Source organism: Numida meleagris, chromosome 3, assembly GCF_002078875.1.
Source record: "Numida meleagris isolate 19003 breed g44 Domestic line chromosome 3, NumMel1.0, whole genome shotgun sequence".
Classification (NCBI taxonomy): domain Eukaryota; kingdom Metazoa; phylum Chordata; class Aves; order Galliformes; family Numididae; genus Numida; species Numida meleagris.
Genome location: NC_034411.1, coordinates 34347132 through 34373830, shown reverse-complemented (window position 1 = coordinate 34373830; position 26699 = coordinate 34347132). Strand labels below are relative to the sequence as shown.

Genomic DNA, 26699 nt, shown 5'->3' with positions numbered 1-26699 from the left:
AAAATTAGTGATATTTTCACACTAGAGAAGGAACAACGGTGGCAGCCATTAAAAGCAAAGTAGTACATAAATCAGGTCTTGCTTCTTCAGACCGTGATGAGCTATCCCCAACACTTTCATTACCAAATCCAGTGCCTAGTGTCAGCCAGAGGTAGGATTTATTTTCACTATTTAGATCTATACTTAGACTGTACACTCACTTCACTCTTCTATCACATGTTAGATGCTATCATTAACTCTAGTCTCTCTTATCCTCCAGCATATCTTCAGCTTCTCTTTTAAAATACTCTGAAAACAAGAGTCACTGCACTGAAGTCAGTGAAAGCTAAAAGCTGGGAAACAGTAAAGAAGGCAACAGTCATGCAAGAACCAATCTTCACCAAATTTTACACACAATCTTATGATGGTTTTGGCCCCACATAATCTCCCTGTAAAAAAGTTTCTGAAAAACGTTACTCAAGTACATACAGATCACTTTATTAAGGACAGCCATTTGGATAAAGTCCAAAACCTAGCATGAACTCCTATACTGCACAACATGCTCTTTAATACAGTCAGGCAGTTTCAAAATTGTTTATTGTAAGTTTCCTTTTTATTTCCCTGACCTCTCCCTTAGTATTTTCTTCACTGTTACTAATTTAAAGAGATAAATTAAAAAGATTTGTTAACACATTTTTCTTCGTATTATCAAAAACCCTTTTACTTAACAGAACAGAGTGTGTAATACAGTGAAGAACATTCTACTGATGCCTCAATGAAATCTTCTCTTTGTGTTCTAAATCCTAGCTTTGCCTGGGTTATGTGATAAAATAATTTGTAATCTCCATAAAACTGTGAAAAGCGGTTCTTTTCAACTACTAAGAACAAAGTAAAATTGCAAAACACAGGCACACTAAAATTAAAAAGCATATGATGCTTCACTGAACTCAGGCAGAATTAGAAACATCTGACAACATATCATAACAAAAACCTTTACAGTGAACAAAAGCCATATCCACAACTATCTCACTTCCAGAGAAGTTTGCTAATTTAAAAATTATGTACATGAAAGAGAATCAGGTCTCAAATTTATGAAAGTATCCTTAGCCATAATAAAAAAATAAAATAAAATAAATCAGAGAAATGCTACAGAATCCATAGACACCAGAATCATGCATTGGATGATGTGGGTATGAGTGTGTGACTGTGCTTTCAGGCATATGAGAGAGGAGGACTGATCACTGCATTACTGCTGTATAGGGTATCATCTGGCAACAAATTCTTCCAGTTAACTTTTCCCAGGATTCTCACTGTTAGTTGTGACAACCATGGAGTTGGAGGTAAGTAATACCCACTGCACCAGGGATAGGGAGTATGAAGGGGAGGTTGGATGAACAAGTTTTCTATCTACTTTATGAGGCTTGACAGTTCTGAAGATACTGGGGGCACTTCCATATGACTCAGCCACAAGCTGTCCAGTTGACTGATCTAAGACCAACCCAACAGATCAAACTGTTCATCAAAATGAAGCTAAGAGAATTGTATCAATGACTACACTAGTGCCAAGGATTCTTCCTCATGGCTTTGATTTTTTCCGAACACATAAACCAAAGAGTGCGTTTATTTTGACATATAAAGGAATACAGACTTGACAAATTCTCTCAACTCTGTCCAAAAAGTGTAGTAAGGACTCCTGTGTATACAATGACTCTTTTTCTCACTTACGTTCAAGTTACATAAAAAAAAAATATCTGAAGACAGGATTCGAGATTTTCCTTGCTTCTAAAATTTCCCCCTTATTTTTACCTGTCAACGGTTTACGGGTGTTCGGCCCGGTTCTGTGACGAAGGGGACGGGGGATCCACGGGTCCACGCCCCGGGAAAAGGGAAAAAAGGGTAAGGAGATGGCCCTGAGAGCAAAGAACAGCGGCAACAATCTGAGGAGAAACAAACTAATTTACTAAATAAAATATCGGAATGCAAAACAACACACTATAATACAATATAATTACAATTTAAGCTGATAAATCCAATACAGAGAGAGAGAATGTCCCAAAATCAAGGTAGGCCTTACTCTACTACCGACGATAAGACGGCTGGAGAGCGAGGTGCTGCCAAGACGAGAGACAGGCGGAAAAGGGATGAGGTCTCGTGATCTGCAAGTTTTTATACTGCGAGCTTTTATCTTTTCTTGTTCAGTTATTCTGGAAACATATTGCTTTGATAGCTTTCAATCAAACAAACAAGATTAAAAACTTGAAAGTCTAGCCTTTCTTTTGATTCAGTTATTAAGTTGATTCCATTCAGTATAAAATAGAGGGATAAAGGTGTCAACGGTTTACGGGCGTTCGGCCCGGTTCTGTGACGAAGGGGACGGGAGACCCACGGGCCCACGCCCCGGGAAAAGGGAAAAAAGGGTAAGGAGATGGCCCTGAGAGCAAAGAACAGCGACAACAATCTGAAGTAGTGAAGACCACCACATATGATATTCCGTTCGTAACTTGTCACCCTGCCCGCAAGGACGACTTTCTGTCCCCGGTCACCTCGTCGCATTTACACATCAATATGATGAGCGGCAAAATGGCGTTTATTGTTAAAAGCTACAAAACTATATAGTATATCTTATCTTTTACTAGACTGTTCCAGAAGCTCACGCAGGCCCCTGGCCAATCATATTGAATATCCCGCTCTGGCCACTCTCTTCCGAAAGGCCATACACGGAGTTGTTGTACACCTTGTTATGAAAACAAAGAAGGACAGCCTCTCCTTCTTACGTCACGGGTTCAAGTAAAGTAGGTGAACCAATAGCAAGCATATAAGGAAGGACCTTCAGCGTTACAGCCCGAGTACTCAGTAACATGCCTACTACAGAGAAACAAACTAATTTACTAAATAAGATATCGGAATGCAAAACAACACACTATAATACAATATAATTATGATTTAAGCTGATAAATCCAATACAGAGAGAGAGAATGTCCCAAAATCAAGGTAGGCCTTACTCTACTACCGACGATAAGACGGCTGGAGAGTGAGGTGCTGCCAAGATGAGAGACGGCGGAAAAAGGGACGAGGTCTCGTGATCTGCAAGTTTTTATACTGCGAGCTTTTATCTTTTCCCTCCGGCTGGAAAATGGTAACAGAGGAGCAAAGTACTGTGGGGAATGTAGTAGTCCTTCTCTTCTGAGAACCAGGTACATTCACTACATGATGTTATGATGTGGAGTACCAATAACCGAAAATCACAAAACCATGACAAAAGGTCAGTGCAGGTTTTCTGCAAATTCCATCCCAAGGTTCAACTTGGTGCAGATTTTGGAACACCAAAACTGAAACACTGTGACAGCCACAATGGCGTGTAACTCAAAATCCATAAAGTGGTGACTTCAGTGGTGCTTTGCACAAATATAGGGGTCTTCCCTGATCTTGATATAGTGCTCACTATTTCTTCAGATTAGTGAGAGATGTTGCTCTGAAAGTCTCCTCTGGGGACACAAATGTTATGTCTTACATACATATATACTTGCAGCTATATCCATTGTCTCCAGAATTTTAGTGTGCTTCAACAGATTGGTAGGATGCTTAACCTTTTCCTATTAAATGTTGAAGACTTGTCTGGTCATTTTTGTACAGTCCTACCTCATTGTTAGAGATGGTAATGAAGGCTAGAATTTTAAGAGATGCCTGCTATGGAGTTAATTTCCACTGAGTTAGAATGAGACCCTAGCATCCTATTCCTTTAAGTTACTGTAGAACCCTTAACCTTTTTTTTTTCAGTTAATCTGGATATTTCCACAAAGATACTGTACTGTTTTCCCATCTCATTATTCTAGGAAATGAAAATGCCTTTTTGGTAAAAGCCCCTCCGTCACAAAGTTCTGTGCACCCATTAATATTGGATCCCCCACCTGCAGCTACTGGCATCTTACTGATAACGCAAGCATATGGGGACTGTGTTTGTTTAGGTTAAATCAAGGAAGCATCCAACAAATCTGATAGAAGCTGTACACTTTCATGAATCAGTCTGTTTTACAGGTTCCATCTGCTCTTAAATGCTTCCCAGAGAACAACACTGTGTCACTATACTGCATATTTCCATTGCACTATCCCAAACACACTTAAGCCGCTGACAGATTAATGCTTAGTTCACTTGTGGCATACATTCTTCGGTTCTTACACATGTTCTTATAAGGAAGTGGAACTCACTAAGCACTTAATCACAAGTTGGGGTACTGTTATTGTATTAAATACAATGCGCTAACTTTGTTTCAGAAACAGTCTAAGGTATTCCTCTGAAGCACTGCCAAAGGCCCTGGAAATCAGATCACTTCTATAAACCTCAGTTAAACAAAACCAAGCAGAAATTTGCAAAAAGGTAGCCCTGGCAGCTAGGGATGAGCCACCTGAGACACGTTCAGAAGTTGCCAAAGGCCTTTGCTTTTTACTAGAATGCACACTATTTAGCTTAAATATGCATACGTTTGTTTGAAGTAAGCCATTACAAAGAGTTTTTGATAAAAATGACTGTGAAAACAGATATAAAAAGCAACAGCAACAAAACTTTAGTAAAATACAACTAATCTTGCTGAAGTCATCAGTAATCCTGTTAATTGTGAATTTACCTAGCTAGGTAGCAGCAACAGTAAGAAAAACTGAAAAACTAAAAAAAAAAACAAAACCATGCAAACATGAATATACATCCTGAGTACCTGTACCTGAGCTTGGGAGAAAGGCAGAATTTCATGGAAAACCCTTTACATCCTTACCTGATGTAAAACAAGTTTGATGAGTTCAGAACAGCCAAGAACCTGACCACGTTTTATGTTAAATGTAGGGGGGAAAAAAGGAAGGGAAAGATTCACAATGAGTATCAGAAAAACTGTGAGTAAATTTTCTTCCTCATTCAGATGGTTTTTAATCTGTTTGAAATCTGTCAAATATTAGACCAGTTCTGACTTATGAAATAGCTGGAACAGAAGAAAAAGTAGTGCTTGATTCTCTTACTAGACAAAGCCCTGCCCTGTGATGTACAACACACCATTACTACCCATAGCAAAGGCCTTATGCCACTGAGCTGTATATTGCTGAGATCTGCTAAATCAGGGTCTGCAAACCAACATGGATTTCTATGGATCTTTGTCGTTTTTGTTTATCAGCAAATTTGATGTCACAGTTTCATCATTTAATTTAGCAGGGTCTGAGCACAACTTGCTGTGGTTCCTCATTAGCATCACTAGATGCATTACATACTCTATCCCTCGTGTTTTCAAAATGTTCAGGCACAGTGACAGTCCTTGTCACTGCAAACAGGAAGGAAAGAGTCACGCTCCACTGAAATATGTAGAGTTGGTTTCTCATGGATGGGCACAGTTTAACCGAGCACAGGTGTATAACCACTGTACTTTCATGTACTCTTCAAGGTATCAAAAGACACATTGACCCTGGGACAATGCTGTTCTCAGAGCACAGTGAGGTGAAAGCACTGAGTACTTAGAAAAATAAACTATTTTTTTACTGAAAATCAATATATTTTCATTTGTTTCACAGTTTAACGTTGATGCTTTATTTTTGGAAAAATATCTTTTTTTTTTTTTTTTCCAACACACACATACCCATTCGCTCCACTGGAATAAGCAACCTTGCACAATTTGATAGCATCTCTTGATAAATATTAAGAATTGGTAGAGCTCATGTGCACTGAAACTCACATACCAGCAAGACAATACAGAGATGAACTGACTCAGATGGGTAGCAACAGATAAAGCTTGACTACGCATTCAGGATCTTATCTCACTGCAAGCATGTAAACCTGCTTTTCATCTCAAAATTTTGAGATGCTGAATTGGTAGAGGTAATATTACCCAACTTGGTTAAGCGTTTTGAAATATCTTGAAAAATAAAGAGGCTTACTCTGGCACAGTACTGAGACAAATTTCTAAGATAAGTTATCTCTAGCTATTGTCATGAGAGCAAATAACTAACTAGTAGCACATCACTCTATCATATCTTGTGTGAATTTTGAAAGATTTGAGAAGTTATGCTGTGTTCCATCAGACACGGTGTCTGTGTTTCAGAACACCTCAGACAGTACAACATACAGCAATTTTCCCTTCTTTCCAAGCAAGATCTCCAGTCATATCTACATAAACATTTTTAAAATGTGTATTTTGTGTCACTGTCTAAAGTTTCCCAGAAAATGCTATGGTAAATCTTACAAATTCCCTATATGACAATAAAAATAATCTCCTAAATGTTCTCCCTATTTATGACTGTATATACCGAGTCTTTTGTTTTGTAGCAGTGTAGGATCTAATGCAGTTTTTCAGAGTCTTCCAAAAACACTGCCATATGAAAATATTTTCCTTTCTTTTCCTCTTTTCTAGTTTATCAACAATTAATCAAGTAGAAAGACTGGTTTAGAATGCTTCCACTTGTTGGCTGTCACTTTTCTTTGTTTTAAAGACTTTTGAAATGCTGACCAGCACATTAAATCCTTGGTGCACATTATTCAACACACCTGAATTAATATGGAAATATATTCATGATGTGGTTGTAATGAACACACTTTGATTCCAGAACTCTATCTTCATTTCTGGCAGTCCATCAACAATACGATCCAAGAGCATATGGCACTGCTAAAGAAAGCTGATTCTCCTCTTAAGGAAAGTATCAGCAAACATGGCAATATCCATTTTCTTTGCCCTCTCTGTTACCTTATGTGATTATGGAAGATGTTAAAAGGAAGGGTTTTCCTCTCTAATTTTGATATTTATGTGCTTCTTGTAATTATCCTTTGGTTGCCTATATTCTTCCCTTTCTCCCTTTACTGGTCAAGCATACAGAGCATTCCTCGGTTTTCCTCCAAGATGGCCTCTGTTCATAAAATATTTTTTAACTTTTCACTAGTAGACTTGCATAGTTTTTCAAGGTGATTACTTGCTCTCTAATATATTTACCTTGCTCTCACTTTTGCCAGCTTAGATGTTCCTCTGGGCAACCTTATTTCTATTTTGTGAAGTCTTTTTTCTTAGCAGTCTGTTGTTATCCTTCCAACAGTTATAATAAGTTACTGTCTTAGTTCTCTACCAATACTCATTTGCTTTCTGTTTCTTATGTCTTACGTTCATTTTTGAAGTCACACCATTGAAGGTGGTTTACGCTTCAGTGTCTTGCGTGATGATGAAACAACAAACTGAATCTGAGAAAACAGCTTCCAGGATACTCAAGGGAAGAGTAGGGCACCTGCCAGAGGAGGCTGGAAAGAGAAAGCTGGGAGAACTGATGCACCAAATCACCTGTTTAACCATGGGAATTGATTATTTAGTGCTCAGCAGACATCTCAGGGTTAGATACCAGGAGTGTTGGGGGCTTCTAGCCAAAAGCAGATACACTCTTCTGTACAAAAGATGAAGAGGAAAGGAAGGAAGCAGCAGATTTGGTGGCAATCAAGGGAATACATACAGAAGAGTTTTGCAGGTGACCATAAGGTCACATCACATAACTGTCATCTCTTTCACTCTGATTTGCATAATCCAGGTTTTAGATGTGCAGAAAAGGAGATTAGTCATCGACTCTTCCTAATTTTCTCCCTAGAGAATGCGTTGTTCCTTATAACTTCTTGACTGCTCTTTTCTGCATGCCCTTTCTCTTTTGACTTCTTCATCAAAGATAGTATTGTAAGTTTACCTTTCTTTTCACTTTTCACCACTAGTTTCAAAATAACACTCAGCTACTGTCAAAGCAATTCAAAATTGCACATGCCCCACGTGTATCCATTTTTACCTGTTAATTATTCCCTTGACATCACTTCCCAATCCTACTTCAGCTCAGGTTCTAACCAAACCTTTGTTTAGAACCTGTATGCCATCAGCTTCCCCTTTTCCTCTTGCCAAAGTTCACACAGACTCTGTGAATTCCCAAACAGCCTTCTCCAAATTGTTCCAGGTGAAAAACTAAGCTGCATTTTTCTTACAGCAATCAGGTTCTTTGTAACACCTGCTCATGCATTTGTAGGTTAGTAGAGATTTGTACCTGCTCAGTACTTCCACAATGTCTAATATTCACATTTACGTTTGTCACTTGTGTGCTTTACTTGTGTAACAGCAAGCAGACTGAGGAAAAGAGCTCAAGGAAGGACTGCATAAATTATATTGCAAGTATGGAAAAAAAAAGGGATCTTCTGATTTCAAGAGAAAGATATAAAGCATTCCCATTTAAGGGCTATAGAAACAGTCTTTCAGTTCTGGTAGGCAGACCAATTAGGACTGAAATCTTTATTCTAGATAGAGCATAAAGCCCTAAATGATCTAATATCTTAATCTGAAAGAGATCCAGAAGAGCCAAAAGAAAATCTCTACAAATGAAGTTGTCACTGAAAAAGAACACAGTTCTTTCAAGAAATGTCTCAAAACACCTTGGAAATGCCAGGTAGGAGATGAAGAAATAAACACTTGAGTAAGAGAAAAATGAAACTGAAAATCTCTGTGATTCTGTTCACTAACATCAGCAGGAGATCACTACTAGTAACACACAGGTTCACATAGCTCTTGGTGCAAATGAAAGGTGAAACAAGAATCTTAAACTGATGTTTGAAAGAATCAGTATGTGTAATAGAGCTATTGGCTGAGCACTGTTAGGAAAATCTTGCAGCAATGAAGCTGTTTAAGAAATGGTCTTAGTCAGGCTACCTGATCAGAAATATTCTGTATCCTGAGCAAAGTACTACCAGTGTGATGGGTTGATGGTTGGGCTAGATGATCTTAGTAGTCTTTCCAACCTTAATGATTCTATGATTCTATGAATTAACAGGAATGTTGCTGTACTTCTTATGTATGATACAGTATACTAGACAGCCTAAAAATATCTAAATTATATCTGGAAAAATAGATGATATGACTGGAGAGAATAGTAAAGAAATGTTATGTCATGCACATATGTGAAAATGGAGAAAGGTAGGCAGTGGAGCACTAACTGGACCTTGTGTTTACAGACATTAGTGAAGTTTATGTACCTTAGTTTCACTTCGTGGAAAACAAATGCTTGTAATAGAAGGATACAAGACAGCTAGAAAAGAATCAAAGCATCAAAGGTTGTGGTGCTGTACAAGACATACATATAAAGCAAGCAGCAAACCAGAAAATCCATTTCCTACGCAGGAAATGAGTTGATTGAGACATAGATAGCTTAGGCACCAAGACCTCAGACATAAAACATTTCTTTCATTTTTGGAGAAGGCTGTTGGGATTGGAGGGGAGGAAGGCTCTGATGGGGAGGAAGTTGGGAGGAAAAAAGGGTAGGAATGGGTGGCTGAAGTCTCTTAAGGGATCCCTAAAGAAGTTGGACTAGGAACAAGCATGCTCCCTATTTATCTGTAAAACAGGTACAAAAAAGCCAGAAATTGTGCTAATATTGCTGGGAAAAAAAAAAAAAAAAAAAAGGCATCATTTGGAGGAATCATGTAGATCACTCCAAAGTAAAGTCTCCTATTTATTTCCTCAGAAACTAAAATTGATACAAAGAGGATAATAACACTAATTGAAAGAGCAAATTCTCAACTACAAAATACCATTTTTCAACACAGTCGCTGCAATGAGCTATGCATTTTCACTAGTGATGAACAAGAGTCTGCGTGTGGCACTCATAACAATCTGCACCAGCGGAGGTGACCCACTATCACTGTACTGCTGAAATGCACCACCCACCACCTCACTGTGCTCACAACCACTGTTCGATCCCCAAAATGTTCAGCAAGTGATGAATGTCAGTGTGTGCAATTTTTTTTTTCCTGTGGAGGAATTCAATGACACACCTTTACTTTATATGCACTTCCATGTCAGACGCCATTTTGTCAGAGTGCCCCTCTGCTGCCATCTGTTGCACAGCATCAAAATGTAATGGGATGCTGGTGGGAAGATTAAGTCTCTACTACTATACTACCAACATCCACCTCTGATGTCATGGGCCAATATAATAAAATAGGAGGCATTACATCAGGAGCAGCCCTCATATAATTACCAAGAAACAATACTCTCATCAATTTATACTGTTTTCCTACCCATATAGCCAATAAAAGGCACCAACTAGAATTTACAGGTTTCATGGCTTTTGATTTGCACATTTGACCTTTCAGATATGCACAGGTGATATCCAAACTTCTCCAGAACACAAGCTAACCTTAAGTTTCTCACTAAAAAAAGACAAATATGCAACATGAAATTTTACTGTGAAGCCTGTGTTACCTCCTTTTTTAGGGTTTAAAATAGGAACACGGACAATGATCATATAAATGATGTAAATATTCATATATACTCTAAGTTTTTGGAAACCTGTGTAAGATGGCAATATACAGAGTGCTGTGCATTGGGAGGCTTGAATTACACTAGGAGACACTTGATGTTTGTGTAAGTGAAAGGTGAAACTAGCAACTAAAACTGAATCTAGAAGCTGAAGCTTGAAGGAACCAGCATGCATACATAGAGCTACTGACTGATCACCACTAGGAAAACTTCTCAGCAATGATGGTTAGACTAGATGATCTTAGAAGTCTTTTCCAACCTTAATCATTCTGACATGATTCAATGAAGATGTTTAAGAAACAGTATTAAGAAACGGTCACTGAGGTGAAGAACATGTTTTTTAGACTACAAAGAAAACTCACAGTGGTCTCTCATGAGGATATCCAATTGCTTCTTGAGCTGCGGTGGCTTGTAAAGACAGTTTGGCTTCCACTGATTTATGCTAATACTGCTAACTAATTTCATATAACCCACCAAACACAAACTCCATAATCCGTGGTCTTCTATCAATAACCTGGAAGGAAAGAGGAGAGGTGCTCCCAGTGCTGCTCACTATCTCTCCAGCTTTAGCAGTTTGTCACTACCAAGCTCTCTCTTCCCTCTGTTCATTTCCCTACCTTGAGAGGAAATGCATGGTGCTCTTCACTTGGTTTCTCACAATAGCTCCTTAAGGGGTTGTGGTGCCCCCAGCCTTGCACCTTTGCACAGACACTACCTATTCTTTTTGTAAATATACTTCATCCTTTCTTTCTCAAATTCTTTATGTTTACTTGGTCTTTTTTTCTATCTCTAGATGACAAAACAATGGAATCATCGATGAGCCACAAATCAATTCATGGTTGTTTTTGACATCACAAAGAAAGGCTACCTCATCTATTCAGATGATCCTATAAGCTGTATTTTTTCCATGTCTTGCTGTTCTCTTTTCTTCCCACACATACTTCTCTGATTTTTAGAGACAAATGCCACTTTCTAAAACCCTACAAAATAGAGCAGGGCTAGCTATTACTCTTTCTGTTCTTTGTTTCATTCTTTCTCTGAATTGTCTCTCCACCTTCACATTTTTGTCTCCCTCTCAGGTGATCCCAGAGGTAAGAGGTATGTTTACTACTGATCTTTTATGACTAAGACACTGAACTTTGGTCACTGAATGACTTCCATCTATAGGTTCAGACATCTGCCAGCCATGCACTAGTCCCCAGGGGACCTCCCATAACCAAGGTGCCAATTGGTGCTGAGTCCAGACCTTAACCCTTAAGCATCAGCATCCCCCAGTGGTTCTATCTATCACTGCAGTTCATTTGAGTGTGTGTGTTTTTTTCTAGGTACCCCAACATTCACCGTACATGTAAATTCAACAAAGGTGCTTCAGAACTAGCCAGTGCTTGGGAGTCATTTCAGCTCAGTAAATGAACAATATATCACGGATAAAGTCAGATGTATTTTTCAGAAAACCCGTAAGATCAGGAATTTTTAAAAAGAGAAGGGGAAATTAGACAATGAAAATCAGGTGCATTATTACACCACATTTGAATAATTAAAAATACGTTGAGAGCCTCTTTGAAGAATATCAGTTTCTGCAGCCATTTTTGGCTTTTTTTTTTAATTACAAAATCATGATTCATGGAAAAGATACTGTAGCAGCCATTAATTTTTAGTCTGCCTTTTGATAGAAGTTCGTAGACTTAGAAACTACTGTCCATCATATCTATTGAAATAGGATTCTAAATCAAAAATTCCTGACTGACATTTCATTCACACAGTGAGAATTCAACTATGTTCTTAAATATATGCCGAGCCCTGTCGTGACCTACCATACTTATAGGAGTCATTCTGAGAAGTACAAAATACTGTGCAGCAAGCATATCCTGGTCATGGCCCTTTGCAAAATAATCTGAATTTGTGCTGATTAGGACCGCCTTCCCTGTTCCCTGAAACACCTCAGTCACTGAAAAAAGGTCAGCTAAGGGAATACTGCAGAATGACGCTGGAAAGGATGGAGCACAGTAGAAGTGAGAAGAGCAGATGAATGATGCATACCTAATATGGTGCTCGCACCTCCCCAGCTCCCTCCCACCACAAAGCAGAACAGCCACATCAGCGCAAGCCCTGCATTGCTGTTGACTCTGCAGAGGGAGGACGGAAGGGGAAGCATGCAGGGGTCTCACCAGACCTGCTGCCACGACTGCCCAGAGAGGCAGCATGACTTCAAATCATTCACTCTGCTTCCTAAACTCAAAAGGGCCACAGTGTCACCTAGCCACTTCTGTCTCCCCTTCTCATACTGCAACAGCTGAGGACATCTACCAGAGTTTTATAACAGATACATACTGCCACTGTTTCCAGTGCAAACACTGAGTACTCGATGCAAAGGGAAACGGAAAGCAACAAAAACCCCAAGCTAAATGCCCAGAACATATGCGTCTTCTTTGAAATCGGAGGCCAAACACCGGCCTCCTTCCCCAGAGGTAAGGTGAGAGAACTGTGACCTGGTAGGTGTCTCTGAATCAGAGCCTTCACGAGCAGCAGTCAGCCCACAGTGTGAATGTGCTGAGACATGACAAACCTGCGCAACACCTCTTGCTGATACTCTGTTATTCTGTGCTCAGAGGATTTTGGAAAGGAAGTCTATTTTTGCAAGCTGCTGAGTGCTGACTCTGATGTGGGGCAGCTTTCACTTAGGCAAATGCCTGTTTTTGTTGAGGCTCTTTGACAGACAGCAATTACTGTGACATTTACAAGAAAGGCTGCGTAGATACACTTTCACTGAATAACCTAAGCCAAGTGTATCTTGTAACCAATAATGGACAGTTATGGTTCAGCACACGAGGAGGCATCTTTTCATTTCGAGAGCCACTGTCTCTCCCTTCCTCTGGAAGCTGTAAAAATATTTGAGAGGTCCTAAACAAAATTCCTAGGCAAATGTCATTGCACTACCTAAAACTCAGAGGTATGTATTCACTCTGACAAATCAGCTGTAAGCAGTTCAGCTGTCCGCTTACCCACCAGTTGCATGAAGTGGCTGATTGATAAAAAGTCAGCAACTAGCAAAACAAAAACATGCATTACAACTCAGCGCATCACATAGTACTGAAAATTAATCCTGCTGCTAAAGAAATGGAAAATGCACAATAAACACATTACCAGAAATTAAAATTGTTTTTGACCAATTCTCCTGAGCCTTTAAGGTTGTAACGATGATTTCCTATTTATATGGACTGCTAGACTCTCAGGTGATTCCCTGCGGAGAGCACCATGAATATGTTTTCCAGAGCTGAGGAAAGGAAAATAGATAGCTATAATGGAACTGCAGGAGCAGCCAAGCAGTAGATTGATTCAACAGGAAAAATTCAATGCATCCCTGAAGATTTCCTAGGATTTGCTCTCCTGCTGCTTAGGGTGCAATTTGTTGTAATGAGAAACTGAGGATTTTGTTTCAGGTGTGTCAGAGCTTATCGTGATGACTTTAAAGTGTGAAAAAAAAAATACAAGCGAAAATCACTCTTAAATAAGCTTCTGGATGAAGGGAGAATAAGGATAAGTTCTTTAAGTTAAATAAAAAGGTCAAGTACCCCGTGCAAACAGCGTTTCCTAAGAGATACTAATTGAACAAACAAAGTCAAACCCTTTCCTTCATATCCAAACTCCTGCATTAAACAGTATGAAAACTACAGAATGATTCAGTAAGCAAAACAAAAAGCTTTATTACATGATCTGGTAAAACCGCTCTTGGTGTCCCTGTAATCTTTGCTCTCTGTATAAAAAATCCTCTGCACTCAGTTGTGAAGAACTGAGTTAACGAGTTATAAAACAAAACCCAAGGGAGAGCACTGAAACGGGAGGCTGCTCTGTTCAGCCAGAGCTGACACAGGGGGAAGGCCGGCAGGAAGCGTGCCCTGCTGCAGTAATGCACCAGCCCTGTTCAGAAGGCTAAGTGGGACGTGTGTGATGTGAACTTCACCCCAAAGAAACATGAGAACTTGTTGGCACTCTTTCCTACCTGTATGAGAGGTAACAGTGACTGCAAACACATCACTTCTCTGCAGTACTGGCGTAGAACAGCCCATGCAGATTTCTCACTAACTACGTTATGGTGAAAGCTCTGAAATGCTGCATTGTTTCCTGCCCAGAGTATTATTCAGAAACAAGCTGCCAAATGAAATTTCCTCAGGCAAAATACTGCGTGCTGATGGCAGCCTGGTTTGATTACAGAATCTATAAAATCTGAAAAGCTGATATTCACAGCAGCATATATTGATGTACATGGTACATCATGAACTAGAACCTAAGTGAAGAAAGGGATGCGCTAACAAATACCTTCCCCAGAAGGAACATTCATGCATGCAGCACTATATCCAGACATTCAGCTCAGGTGTATCATCTAGTTACAAACAAACCAGATATCCAGAACCAAAGACTTTCAAAATAGAGCTTTTAAAATAGGGCAAACACAGACCAGAGCAGGCAATACCTGCTCCATCTCCACTAGATGACCAAAGTTGCATCACAGCTCCTGGCTTCAATCAATTTCAAGATCTATCACATGAAATAGGATCTTCTACAGCATTCCTGCCTACCGAAGAAAGGCCATCAGACTCAGAAACTCCCCCAGCACACAGCATGGGATCAAGTACCTACAAGGTCTTGGCCCCTTGCAGTTAGCAAAATATTGTAGAGAGGCTTTTTCACTTTGAGCTGAAACTTCATTTTAGGAGATTAAACATTTTTTTCTCTCTATTCAGAGCACAGTGAGAATACACATACAGCCAGCACTGACCCCAACCTTAACACAGCTCAGCATAAAATACTGATATCCTTACACAAAGCAGTCTGAACCAGAAAGTCAGCTTTGGATCAGTGGTGGGGCAGCATCCAAATGCATGCAACAGTGAGGAGATGATAATCAGTTATTATAGTTCCTATTATCATTTTATTTACTCTTAGCTTGACTGTGCAAGCAAAATGGAACTCCTGCCTCATCTATTTATCTGGAAAGCAAGGCAAGACTTACAGCAAGAAGTAAAAACCACTAAGCAGCATCTAGACACCATCTTACCCTGTAATGAGACACTCCCCAGCACACACTCATAGCTGGAAACAGCTGAACCCACTGCAGCTCTTACCCATATGGTCCAAGTGTCCTGCTGCCGTAACACAAAGCTTGTTCCCAGGCTTCAAGGTTAATACAGGCATCCATGGCACAGTCCAGCAGTTTCAGCTGATAGATGTTTGTATCTGGAAGATGACTGGTATGGCTGCTCAAGAGATGCTGGCATCTTGCCAGAACCTTCTCCCACTCTGTTATTGGCTATAGTTAAGGAAATATCCTTAAAGCAAAAACCCAGGTCCTAAATGTTGTTAAGAACGAGTGGGAGCTACAGGGCATTAAGATAAAAAAGCTGCCATCATTTCAGACTGTTTCCATTCTTGAAAACATACTTGAACTCCTAAGTGGCAGCTTAGGTAACTGTGCTTTTGTTTGCACTAAGCAAAACAACGTGTAAAGAGGGCAGAATTTCAGCAATAAGAGGTAAAAGAAAAAAAGACAAAATTACAAGATACTTTAATAGGTAACAAACTAAAATTCAATTAATTTTGTTTTAGCTGTTGAAGAATTATTATTTACTTAAGATACTCCTTCAAATCTTACACCAACAGCAGGAACCCATGGAAATACGCCTTCACAAAACGTTTCAGAACTAAAAAAAGAAATTTAATTTTCTATGTGCTAAAATAATGACACATACTTTCAAGCTGCACAAGATTACTTTTTTTCTAATTCTCATAAATTAGAACCTTTCTTGCAATTAATATTTTTTTCTTCCTTGAAACACTTGCAAATAGCACTGCTTTTTTTTCCATGTATTGCTGCATGTTTCTGGCTTCGGAAAAAAAAGTATCACAGTTCTGATGTCTGAGTGTAGCTCGTGTTTAGGGATCTTGGCAATGAAGATGATTTTTTACATCCAATGCTACAAGAAGATTTTTGTGTTTGGCAGAGAGGAAAAGTAAGCTAGGAATTGCATTCACATCAGTTGGATGTGCCTTATCAGAAATCACTTATTTTTATTACAATCTAAACTGGTTTAGTCTCTCAGTGGACCAGCTTCTTCACTCTTTGACCACAGCTAAACTGAACACTGATCTTCCAAGATTTTAAATGGGTACTGTCACCTGGGACTTTATGGGAGTCCCAGAATGCAAGCAGTCTAAGCACTAAGAACTGTTACCATACAGAACAATAAGAAATTAAACAAACAAACAAGAGTTACAGTAAGAGAAGTAATAGCACTGCTTGTATCAGAGTCCTTTCTACACAATCAACTCAAGGACGTTCAGCAATTATCTTCTTGACATTACTGCAAATGTTATTCATGCCAATCCAGCAATGGATGTAAGTGCACAATGATAACCCTATGACGAAGTAATTAGTCCTTCCTGAACATGGGAATATTTACATACTTAAATTTAAGAATGTGACCACTATGTGTCTGAGCCAGATTTATAGCATGGTTGTTACAAGGCTAAACTAATTATTTGTGAATTGCTCTCATGTCCTTGAATTGAAGGAACCATAAGGGAAGGAATGTGTTATTATAAAATTGCACCTTAACCTTTATGTCTCTGGCAGACATTAATGTATTCTTTACAATTGATTAAGGACAGACAAACAGAAGAATGAGGGATATTATTTCTACTTGATACAATTTTTGTAAAAGGTGCAAAGCACTGACGTTTTTGAAAGATTACCATTTCAGCTGATGCACAGTATTGCTCTGCTTTTATTTCTCATTATGTTGCTTTGTTCATTCACTTGCATCTAATAGCAGAACCGTTATACCACAAAACCTGTTGGGAACAAATTTTCAGGTACATGAATTGCAAACTAGAAAACCCACTACCAGCTGCAACAGGACAAAAGGGGAAGCTGGCTATCCTACATCTAGTCCCAAGACTGAAGAAGCAGCTTTCAAGCAACTCTGCTGATGGTGAGCAGCACACAATAATCCCCCTGCGCTTGGCTTCACTCTCTCGATTTTTGTGCTTAAACTGGATGTTGGTTCTGAAACAATTTGTAAACACACACATCGTTTCATGTTCTCTTAACTGCAGATTTAGCATTTACAACGCTGTAACAGTAGCTCAGATTTTGGAAGTCACTATCTTTCTAAACTGTAGAAACTATTCATTTAATTTGCTAAAAAATAGATTTCTAGGAAGGAATTACTATGTGGCTCAACCACCAAAGAAGGACTCTGTTCATTCTTGGCAAGTGGATCAATGTCAAGCCCCTTCCTCATGTATTGTGCTCACTAATGCATAACAATTAGCAGTGGAACAGCATGGTGTTGCAATGGAATAGGTGATATTTCAAATTTCCCATGTCTGAGAACAGAAAATGAACAGACAATAGTGGCATAATTTTTCAACCAGTCCTGATATCTTTTACTATGGCATGTTTGATTCATTTCTAAATATCAGCTAAATGAGCAATCTTAATTAAAGATCCTAGCAAAATTCAGTAGGTGCAATTTCTGCTGCAATTAAATATAAAGACATTAAATTGCAGAGTATTTTGGTTCCATGTTAATTGGTACCAAAATTATTTCAGCCTCATATTGTATATTTATGATTTAAAATCCAAGTTAAAACATGGGCCCTAAACTACAGCTGAAGATCTTGCTCGCTATTGCCCATCTCAAGTCAGTGACTACAGAGGAATATAAACCAGAATACAAGCTATATGAGTGCAACTGAGATGAGGATTTCCCTTAGCAACAGCCCTTTTACTAGGAGACTGAGTACATCTGGAATAGAGAGGAAATTTATTTATTTATTTATGGTTACAGAAAACAAATTACATTTCCAGTTTGGAACACCACTGCAAAAGCTTGCTCTTTACACTGAGGGAACAGAGTGCTGGAAGATTTCACTCTCTCTGGCTCCAGAGACAGCCCAGGTTTCAGAAAACAGCAAGATACCTTACTATAATACAGTGAAATTCATGGTCAGTGAAATTCCTCTGAATAGATGAAGATGAGAAATGAATCAAGATGGACATACTCTTCTAGAACAAAATCTCCACTTTTCTTTTACTCATCTTTTTTGGTCACTGCTGTTCACTGGAGTTTTAATTGGATTGAATGTCTACATGATGGCCATTAGGCTCCAATCCTGTTTCTTAGTGTAACATTATTCCATTTTATTTGCTTATCACTTATTGCTACATATAATTATTAGAAGTTATTATAATGATTCAATAATTTTTGCAGTGACCCTGACTATGATTATGCCCATGTTATTGTCACTGCTATGTGACAATGGTGAACCTGGATTGTTCACTGTGACCATAATGGGACAAGCAACATTTCCATTTGAGTTTTATTCCACTTAGAAATAGATTTATAAGAAGACTGTGATGGCAGAAGTCTAAGTTTGAGCCAAATTATACCTTCTCCACCCCAGGTACCTGCTATCCCTGTTATGAAGCAGTTTCAGTCCAAGAAATCAGAGACTCTATTATCAGTACAACTGGGAATATTACGTGGTTTACGTGTAATCACATCAGGTAAATTAAAATTCTTTTTAAAACAACATAAAAGAAAAACTTTGAGGAAAGAAATCTCTAAAGATTAACTGCTTTACTAATGGTCCTCATGACTGTGTTCACAAGGGAATGACAGACTGTTGCATGTCACGGAAAGGATACCATCTTTTGATTTTGGATATCTCACCTCATTTACAGCATCTTTGACTTCCTTCCAGGCAGGCTCTTCACCTGCCAATTTCTTAGCATCCTGGTTAGACAGAAGAAAGCATTTGATTAGAAAAGCAGTAAACTGAGAGGCTGCAATAATTATGAAAAATAATACAAAAAAGTCACACTGACAAAAGCAAATTTGGATAATTTAATCACTTTTTTTTCCTGGAAGAACACAAAAATTAATTTTACTTCATGTTCATACTTACCCAGTGTTTGTTTGCAAAGGAGAAGATATAAATCAAAATGAATGCAGACACGGAAACATTAAATTCTCAGACCAGATGCTTGGTTTACAACAAGAGCTATGATCACTTGGGAAAGAAAACTAGTGGCACGTGACTTTTTCCTACAAAACACATTGAGAAGATCAATGTCTCTCAAAAACCCAATACCTAATACTTCACAGACTCTTAACCACACTGTAGAAAGCATTTAGCAAATAATTTCGTTTAACCACATGCTGATTTATTGAGACTTCACAAGCAGAGGAAGACTACAATTGTAAGCATGAGCTTACAGGAAATGTCTATAACTCAGAAGAAGCTGAACTTTGGTTTTGTTTTATAATTCATTGTTATTTCTTCCTTATTCCACCCAATTATATAAACAGTTATATTTTCCTATCACTTTGCTATAACGAAGGCAAAAATGATTAATGGTTAGAGCAGAAAGGGAAACAGTTTCTCTTTCCAGCTCTCTAGCAGGGACTAACTGCACCTCAGGCAAACCACTTGGAACAAATTTATTAAAGCATCTACAGACACAGCTAAGCATCTTGAGGGATTTCCAAAAGCATCTAGATATTCAATTTCCATTGCTATAAGCACTTAAATACCTTTAAAATTCTGACCTTTGAGACACTGCAGTTCATTATCTCTCTCTCCTTACAAAAGGCTCTGCTACTCTCAAAAGACTTTTTTAAGTGTAAATTCAGGAATATTTTAAATACAGTTCTGAAAGAACAGCCTTCAGCAGGGATGGAGGCCTGGAGATTAATAGGGAATGCATGTTAGAATCTAACCAAACACTGCAACCAACAGACGCTCACTGTTTATCAGAGGACTGCCTCTACTTATTAAAAAGCTTGCAATTTGTATCTGTCTAGAAAAGCCTAACTTTCGTGCTCTACTGCTCCTTATTTACCTTAAATTCAAAGCAGAAAATACTTACAGTAAGAATCAGCACTCATTTTCCCATTCAATTTGCAGTTTTGTCTTTCAATGTACTCCATAAAACCCCAGACCTATGTGTATTCCTGGGTTGATTAAATTGAATTGGTATCAGGTGCCCCACGTATCTGTAGGACACAAATTACAAGGAAGGCAGCCTTACTCCCAACGCATTTGACATGTGTACTTCCCACGTAATCAATTCTCTGATCAAAAAGCTCACACAGAAATAATTCTGCATGTAGCTGACTTTGTCAGCAGAAGAACATAAGATGAACATTAGGAGAAAAAAGTACATGTTGTGGAAATGTTGTCAGCACAGTTAATGGACATAACTAGCTCTCTTCCTGCTTTGCAAGAGACCTACACTGATCTGATAGCTTCAGCATAACCTCTCCCAGTTTTTGTGGGAATATATATCCATTTCTGAACTCAGCCTGCTAACACGTAGCAATCTGAATCTAAAACACCTTTGCAGATCAAGTGCTGTTCACAGGTGGATTTAAAAAATAAATCTAGATATTAATAATGATGTCTGTGAAATATAGGGTTTAAGGAGTTACGTGGAGAGCAAAAATTCATTTAAGTCCAAATACAATTCTCAGTATTTCTTTACAACTAAAAACTCAGAAACAAGGGAAATGAGGCTGATTTGCAAATGAAGGAAAAAAACCTATGCAACAAGTAACAGGCCAATGATTGATGCAAAGCACCAATAGGATTTGATTTGCTCACTGTGGGACTGATGGATGAATCAAGTTAAAACATTCATTGACAACTTTTTCAGTTGCTTTGCTTAGTCTTCTAGAATTTCATTAACAACACAAAGCAGTCCAAGGTCGGAGTTTCCTCTAACCTTTACACTAGAGCATAGGGAAAAGTAATCACAGGCTTCAAAAATATCAGGTAGAGAATAGGGAGTGACTGTTAGTCAAATAATCTCAAAACCCTCTCTGGATTCATGGTCTTTATCCCTTTTGTAAGAAACATCAGGATGGAAGGAGCTGGGCACCCAGCCCAGCCCTGAGAAGGATTTAAGACACAAATTTCAAAGAGATATTTTCTTTGTTTTCAAGAGGAGGCATTTTGGGAACTGGCTTACATAAGAAAAAGCAAAGACCAGGTCAGCTGGCCCTTTTACATCTTGCCTGTTCTTCATGAGATTTTCATGCACCAAAGAAGTCCTGTCCTCTCCTGAACACTCTTGTTCAAGTCACAGTGGCTGCAAGGGCTGCAAGGACATCAAAATGGCCTTTCACTGAGAACAATTCTGCCCTCCACGCTAAACGGCAATGGTTTCTTCTGGACACAAAATCTATGACTATACAATTATAATCCAGTGAGGCAGCAGCATGTAATGCTGTTCCTGCCCCATTTTTGTGAAAGCTTTAAAAATATCTTTATAAGGAAACCTTATGAAACTTAATATTTTAACAGTTTAAAAGCTATGGATACCTCAAATATCTGAGCATTTCACAATAAAGTGCTGACCACAACTTTATGATTTGCTTAATTTCTAAAAATGTTAGTGTCAAGTACAAATGTGAATCCGGAGGAACAATTCTAACCAACTTAATGGGTTAAAAACAGACGAGGTTTTCTCAGGTTTTGTCTGAAGCTTTCTGAAAAGCTCAGACATTTAAATAATGGCATGACATTTTAAAGTAGATCTCTAGTACATTATGCTCTGAAAGCATAAATAACAACTTTCTATTTCTAATTCTATTTAATCGTGCGGCAACCACTGACAGCATGTTTCTAGTAAACACATTAACTCAGTGTTTTAGACGGTGTCAAGAGGAAAGCATTACATGATTCACATGGGCTGCATTTTATAGAATCCTAAATCTTCACCCACTTTCAGTCTTGAAAATGACTTTGTTAAGAGCTATGTGAACGTGAAAGTCAGTGTCCAGTGCCCTGCCCTAGTGAACTGTCATGACCAAGATTCACCTGTGACTTACGTCTCAAAAGCTCCCCTGTCCTGCCCCATGAAAAAAAATGCCAGATGCACAAATGCCAGTTCAGCTATCCTGCTCAACTTGTACAAGGTTGTCCTCACCAAAAGTTGATCTGGCAAAAGTGAAGGCCTCGTGTCCTTTGTCATACAGCTCTGAATAGGGTGGCTGTGATATGTCATTCCAAGGCTACTCCACAGAATAAAAACAGTGCTGCGTTCCCAGTAAGACTGCCATGAGGGGGTGAGACTTATTTCTAAAATAAAATGTACAAATTCATTTTGTTCAGAATTCTGAAAGTAAAATAAGACACGTTGTGGCTGCATGCCATATTGCAATTGTGAAGTACATTGTTCAGTACTAGACAGGCTGCATTACTTCACATAATTGATGCTGGCTGTTCATATAGCACTTATCTTCATGGATTACAGACTCTGGTGTCTGGAATGGCAAAAGAACTGAGGCTAGTAATAGTCTAAATTGGAATATTTAACGGTTGTTCAGACCATTCACGTTTAAGGAGTCCACTTAGGCAAACAAATCAAGATGAAAGTTTCCCAACACCCAGCATACAATCAATGGAAAAAAAAAAAGTACATTCAGATAGTTGCATGAATATCCTTGCCTAAACACTGTTTAACTTAGCTACACTATGTTTCCTTGGCAATTCAAAACGAGGCATCAAAAACTACAGTGGGAAATTTATTACAATGACATGCTTTTAAAAGAAAGAGAAAATTAAGATCAACATCCATCTCAAGAAGCTAATCTAACAAAATGAAATGGGACTAAGATAAATTTATCCCAGCAACACCTTGGAGTTAATCAAGTTTTAAAGTATAAATTTAGAGAGGAGCAAATAGAGTAACAGTTCTCAGTCTCTTCCAGTTGCAAGTCCAGAGTGTCAGATCCACAATTCTGCACACAAAAATAAAATTGCATTCCTTTAAGAATCATACTCCACTCTTACTCAATGCAACCCACTTCTACTCATTTCTGTGATTTTTTTAGATGCACGCATTTTTAAATTGCAATTTCAAAGAACACTGTATCAACATATTTTGTGTTACAGAGGAAATAAAACAACACAGAATCCCCTGCTTGTAGATCCAAGGACCACCTTAGCCTTCTTGGACAGAGCAGAATACAACATTTTTCGTTTCTGTTTAGATACCCATGCTGAGACTCATCTGACCAAATGTAGACACTTGGACTGCTTTTCTATTCAACAGAGAAAGAGAGGGACTCACAGGGTACAACTTGTACTGTTCTAAAGCAAAGTTCAACAATAAGTAGATCACTTTGAAAGTAATGTCCCCTATTTATTTCCACAGAAACTAAAACAGATACAAAAAGCACAATAACACAATTTGGCAGAGAAAATTCTCAGCTGCAAAACACTATTTTTCAACATTGTCACCACCATTAGCTAGCCTGCATTCTGTGCTCGTAAAAAGCTGCACCAGCAGAGGTGACCCACTGTAGCTGTTCACCACTGCTAAAATGCACCACCCACGGCCTCACTGCGTTAACATCCACTATTTGGGCTCCATAAATGTTCAGGAAGTGTAGATGAATGGCAGTGGGTGCCATTTTTTCCACATGGAGGAATTCAGTGACACACCTTTGCTTCATATGCAGTTCCACTGCAAACACCATTCTGTCAGACTGCCCCTCTGCTGCCATCTGTCACATAGCAGCAACATGTAACAGAATATTGGTGGGAAGGTTCAACCTCTACTGCCAAACCACCAACATCCACCTCTGACATCATGTGCCAACATAATAAAATAGGAAGCATTACTTTCAGAGCAGCCATCATACACCAGATGAATAGCAGTCAAAGAATGCCCTTTTTTCTCTATTTTACTCTCAAAAACTAGCTCAGATGCTCTATAGCTGAGATTTAGTAAAATAAATCATAGTTTTAGAACTCCATTTCAGATGTGGGACTTGTTTCCTACCTTTACAGTGGTGGCATACTTTATTTCAATAGGTCTAATTTACTAAGCAATTCCAGTTACTCTGTATGATTTACCTGTCCTCATAAATGTTTATTATTCTCTCAGTCTTTGTCAACCACAAATATAACTGGCGATGATTTTGCAATTACTTTCAATTCTTTCATGAAAATGCTGGGTACTGTAGAAACAGGGTCATTATGGACACACTCTAACATTACTTGGTAAGCATCATATATAACTGATGATTATGGTGATTTAATGTTTAAGTGTAGTGTCAGAGCAATCATTAGAGTGTATATGTATAAATTCCTGTAATAAGAAAAGAAAAAAGACACCAAAAAAGCTGAAAGCTTCTCATTAGTCTTGACTCTCACAGTCCAGCTCATTTTTTTTTCCAGTACTGATGACACTCAAAAATCAAGTGTTATTATGAAATCTTTTCTGTTTTATATGCACTCTTTGTGACAAAAATCTAAACCGCACTGCAAGCAGTATTTATTTTCTCAAAAAGCAGCATACTAGGATACCAGGTTACTTAATCATGATTGCACAAGGGCTGTCCCAGTTCTTTTCATCGCCCTTTCTCAATACTGTTTCAAAAAACCCTTGTGGGACACTCAACTTCGTAAGTCCCCACCACTGGGGTCCCTGTGGGATGACTGGCTCTTTGCAGACCCAGGACCCCAGAGCCTATGATGGAAGTTGTTCATTTCATGAACAACAGGACCAAGCTTTGTTGTTTGTGACAGCACTGCCATTATAAACCTCCTAATTTCAGAAGCTTAAAGCTTCTGACCAAAAGATTCCCTCCCAAGCTGCATAAGTTACAAGCTGAAATAAAAACAGATTGGACCATGGGAAAAGTAATAAATGGAAGTTCACTACTTATCGACTCATAAAAGGCAGAGGATGGGAGGAAGGGAGGAAAATGAAGGTATTAACACTTTTGTGTCAGAGAAACAGGGTCTTATGCCAGACCACCCAAAAATTCTTGGTACATTTGTAACTTCACGGTAATTTCTATTATCAGTCCAAAAATTTGGTTACCTGTGGAAGGATACTGTTCAGCCTAATCCCTAGCAACTGGGAGGCTGGAATTTCAGACTTAGAAATTACACATTTGTTAAGGCAATCTCTAGGTCTATCAACAATCGAACTGACACCAATCTACGTTGTTTCTTGAGTCTACAAATGGTGAAGATACAGTAGGTATGTCTTGTAGCTCAAAAGAGGCATATAGGTCCAAAATTCTCCTTATATGTAGTTATCCACACACAAATCCACAATCATGAGTGCACTTAAGTTTCAGTGAATGCTTAAATTCCAGTGAAGTTAGCATTTGTGCAGATGACTAAACACTTTGCTGTGTTTAGTTTTTCCTGTATCAAAGTTGCATTTATGCTTCAGTGATTTGAAGAATTTGTGCCCACTGAATTATTTCTTCTACCTGTAGATATATATACTGACATGAAGTTAGATATTTATTTTGAACATTCATAGTAAAACAATTTAATATCTTAACACATGATATATCGCTTGATAAAATGGTAGCTTTAGCAATTAGGTTTTTTAATGTAAACTGCAATGTAAAATGACAGTATTCACTGGAGCATACTGTTTTCTGAATGAATGGATATGAAATACAGGGAGTTTAGCGTTTAGAAAAACACATGTAAGATGATTAAGATCATATACAGTTATCAATTTACTCTGTACCTTAAAATATTAGACAAATTTCAAAAGTGAAAGGGGAAATTCCGGGAAGGCTGGCAAAATTGACTGCCTAGATCACTATCATGCTGCTTGACACTATTCAATGTCAATGCACAAATCCACACTGACTAGTCTACAAGTGTTTTGAAAATCATGAATAAAAAGGTTGAATTCATTTTGTATAATTACAGCTCTTATGAGAGGATAGTACCTGGAGTTTCCTCCTCTATAATTTTGCCAACAATTTGGCTTGGTTCATAGCTGAGTATCAGTTTCATAGCATCAAAGGAGAAGTATATGAATACCCTTAAATTATGTCATATAGCATTTTAGTCATTTTGAGAACTTCCGCTTTGGAGAATTGTTATTGACTATCTAAGTTAAGCCCAGAGAAGCTCTCCCAGGTCTTTAATAGAAGCAGCTAAAAACACTCTGCAAAGTAAATGTTTCCTTGACACCACCTGTTGTCAGCACATTTCTAGTTATCTGTTATCCTGATTCAATAACACTGACTTTTTTTAGTAACTGTCATGAAAAATAGGAAAATGGACATATCTCAAAGTCTGAACAGGACACTATCTCACATGACAATGTCATGGAAACTACTATAACACCTTTGAATTATTTTCAGGGTCTTTATTTACTGTTTGAAAATCTATTGTGCAGTTGGTTTTGGTTCCGGGCAGCAGCTGATTGCCATTATTACAAGTTTAAATGTATCTCAGCAATCAGTGGTTATCAGCCACAGCAATTCAAAGCAAGGAGAGGTAGCCTAGCTTCTAAAATATGTACAGAAGATTAGACATCTTGACTCACATGTAAGCAACCTGCTGGAAAAATATCATTTGGTGATACTT

At 38.4% G+C, this 26699-nt stretch overlaps 1 protein-coding gene across 1 annotated transcript in view; it reads right to left on the bottom strand.

Moving 5' to 3' along the window:
* The window catches only part of SMYD3 (SET and MYND domain containing 3), a 373059-nt gene that overhangs the window by 29155 nt on the left and 317205 nt on the right, over positions 1 to 26699 (bottom strand). The window contains exons 9-10 of the mRNA XM_021390817.1: positions 18985 to 19072; positions 15398 to 15572 (exon numbers count right to left, since the gene is read on the bottom strand). Coding sequence (XP_021246492.1) covers positions 15398 to 15572; positions 18985 to 19072 — 263 coding nt within the window. The remainder of the gene's footprint in view (positions 1 to 15397; positions 15573 to 18984; positions 19073 to 26699) is intronic.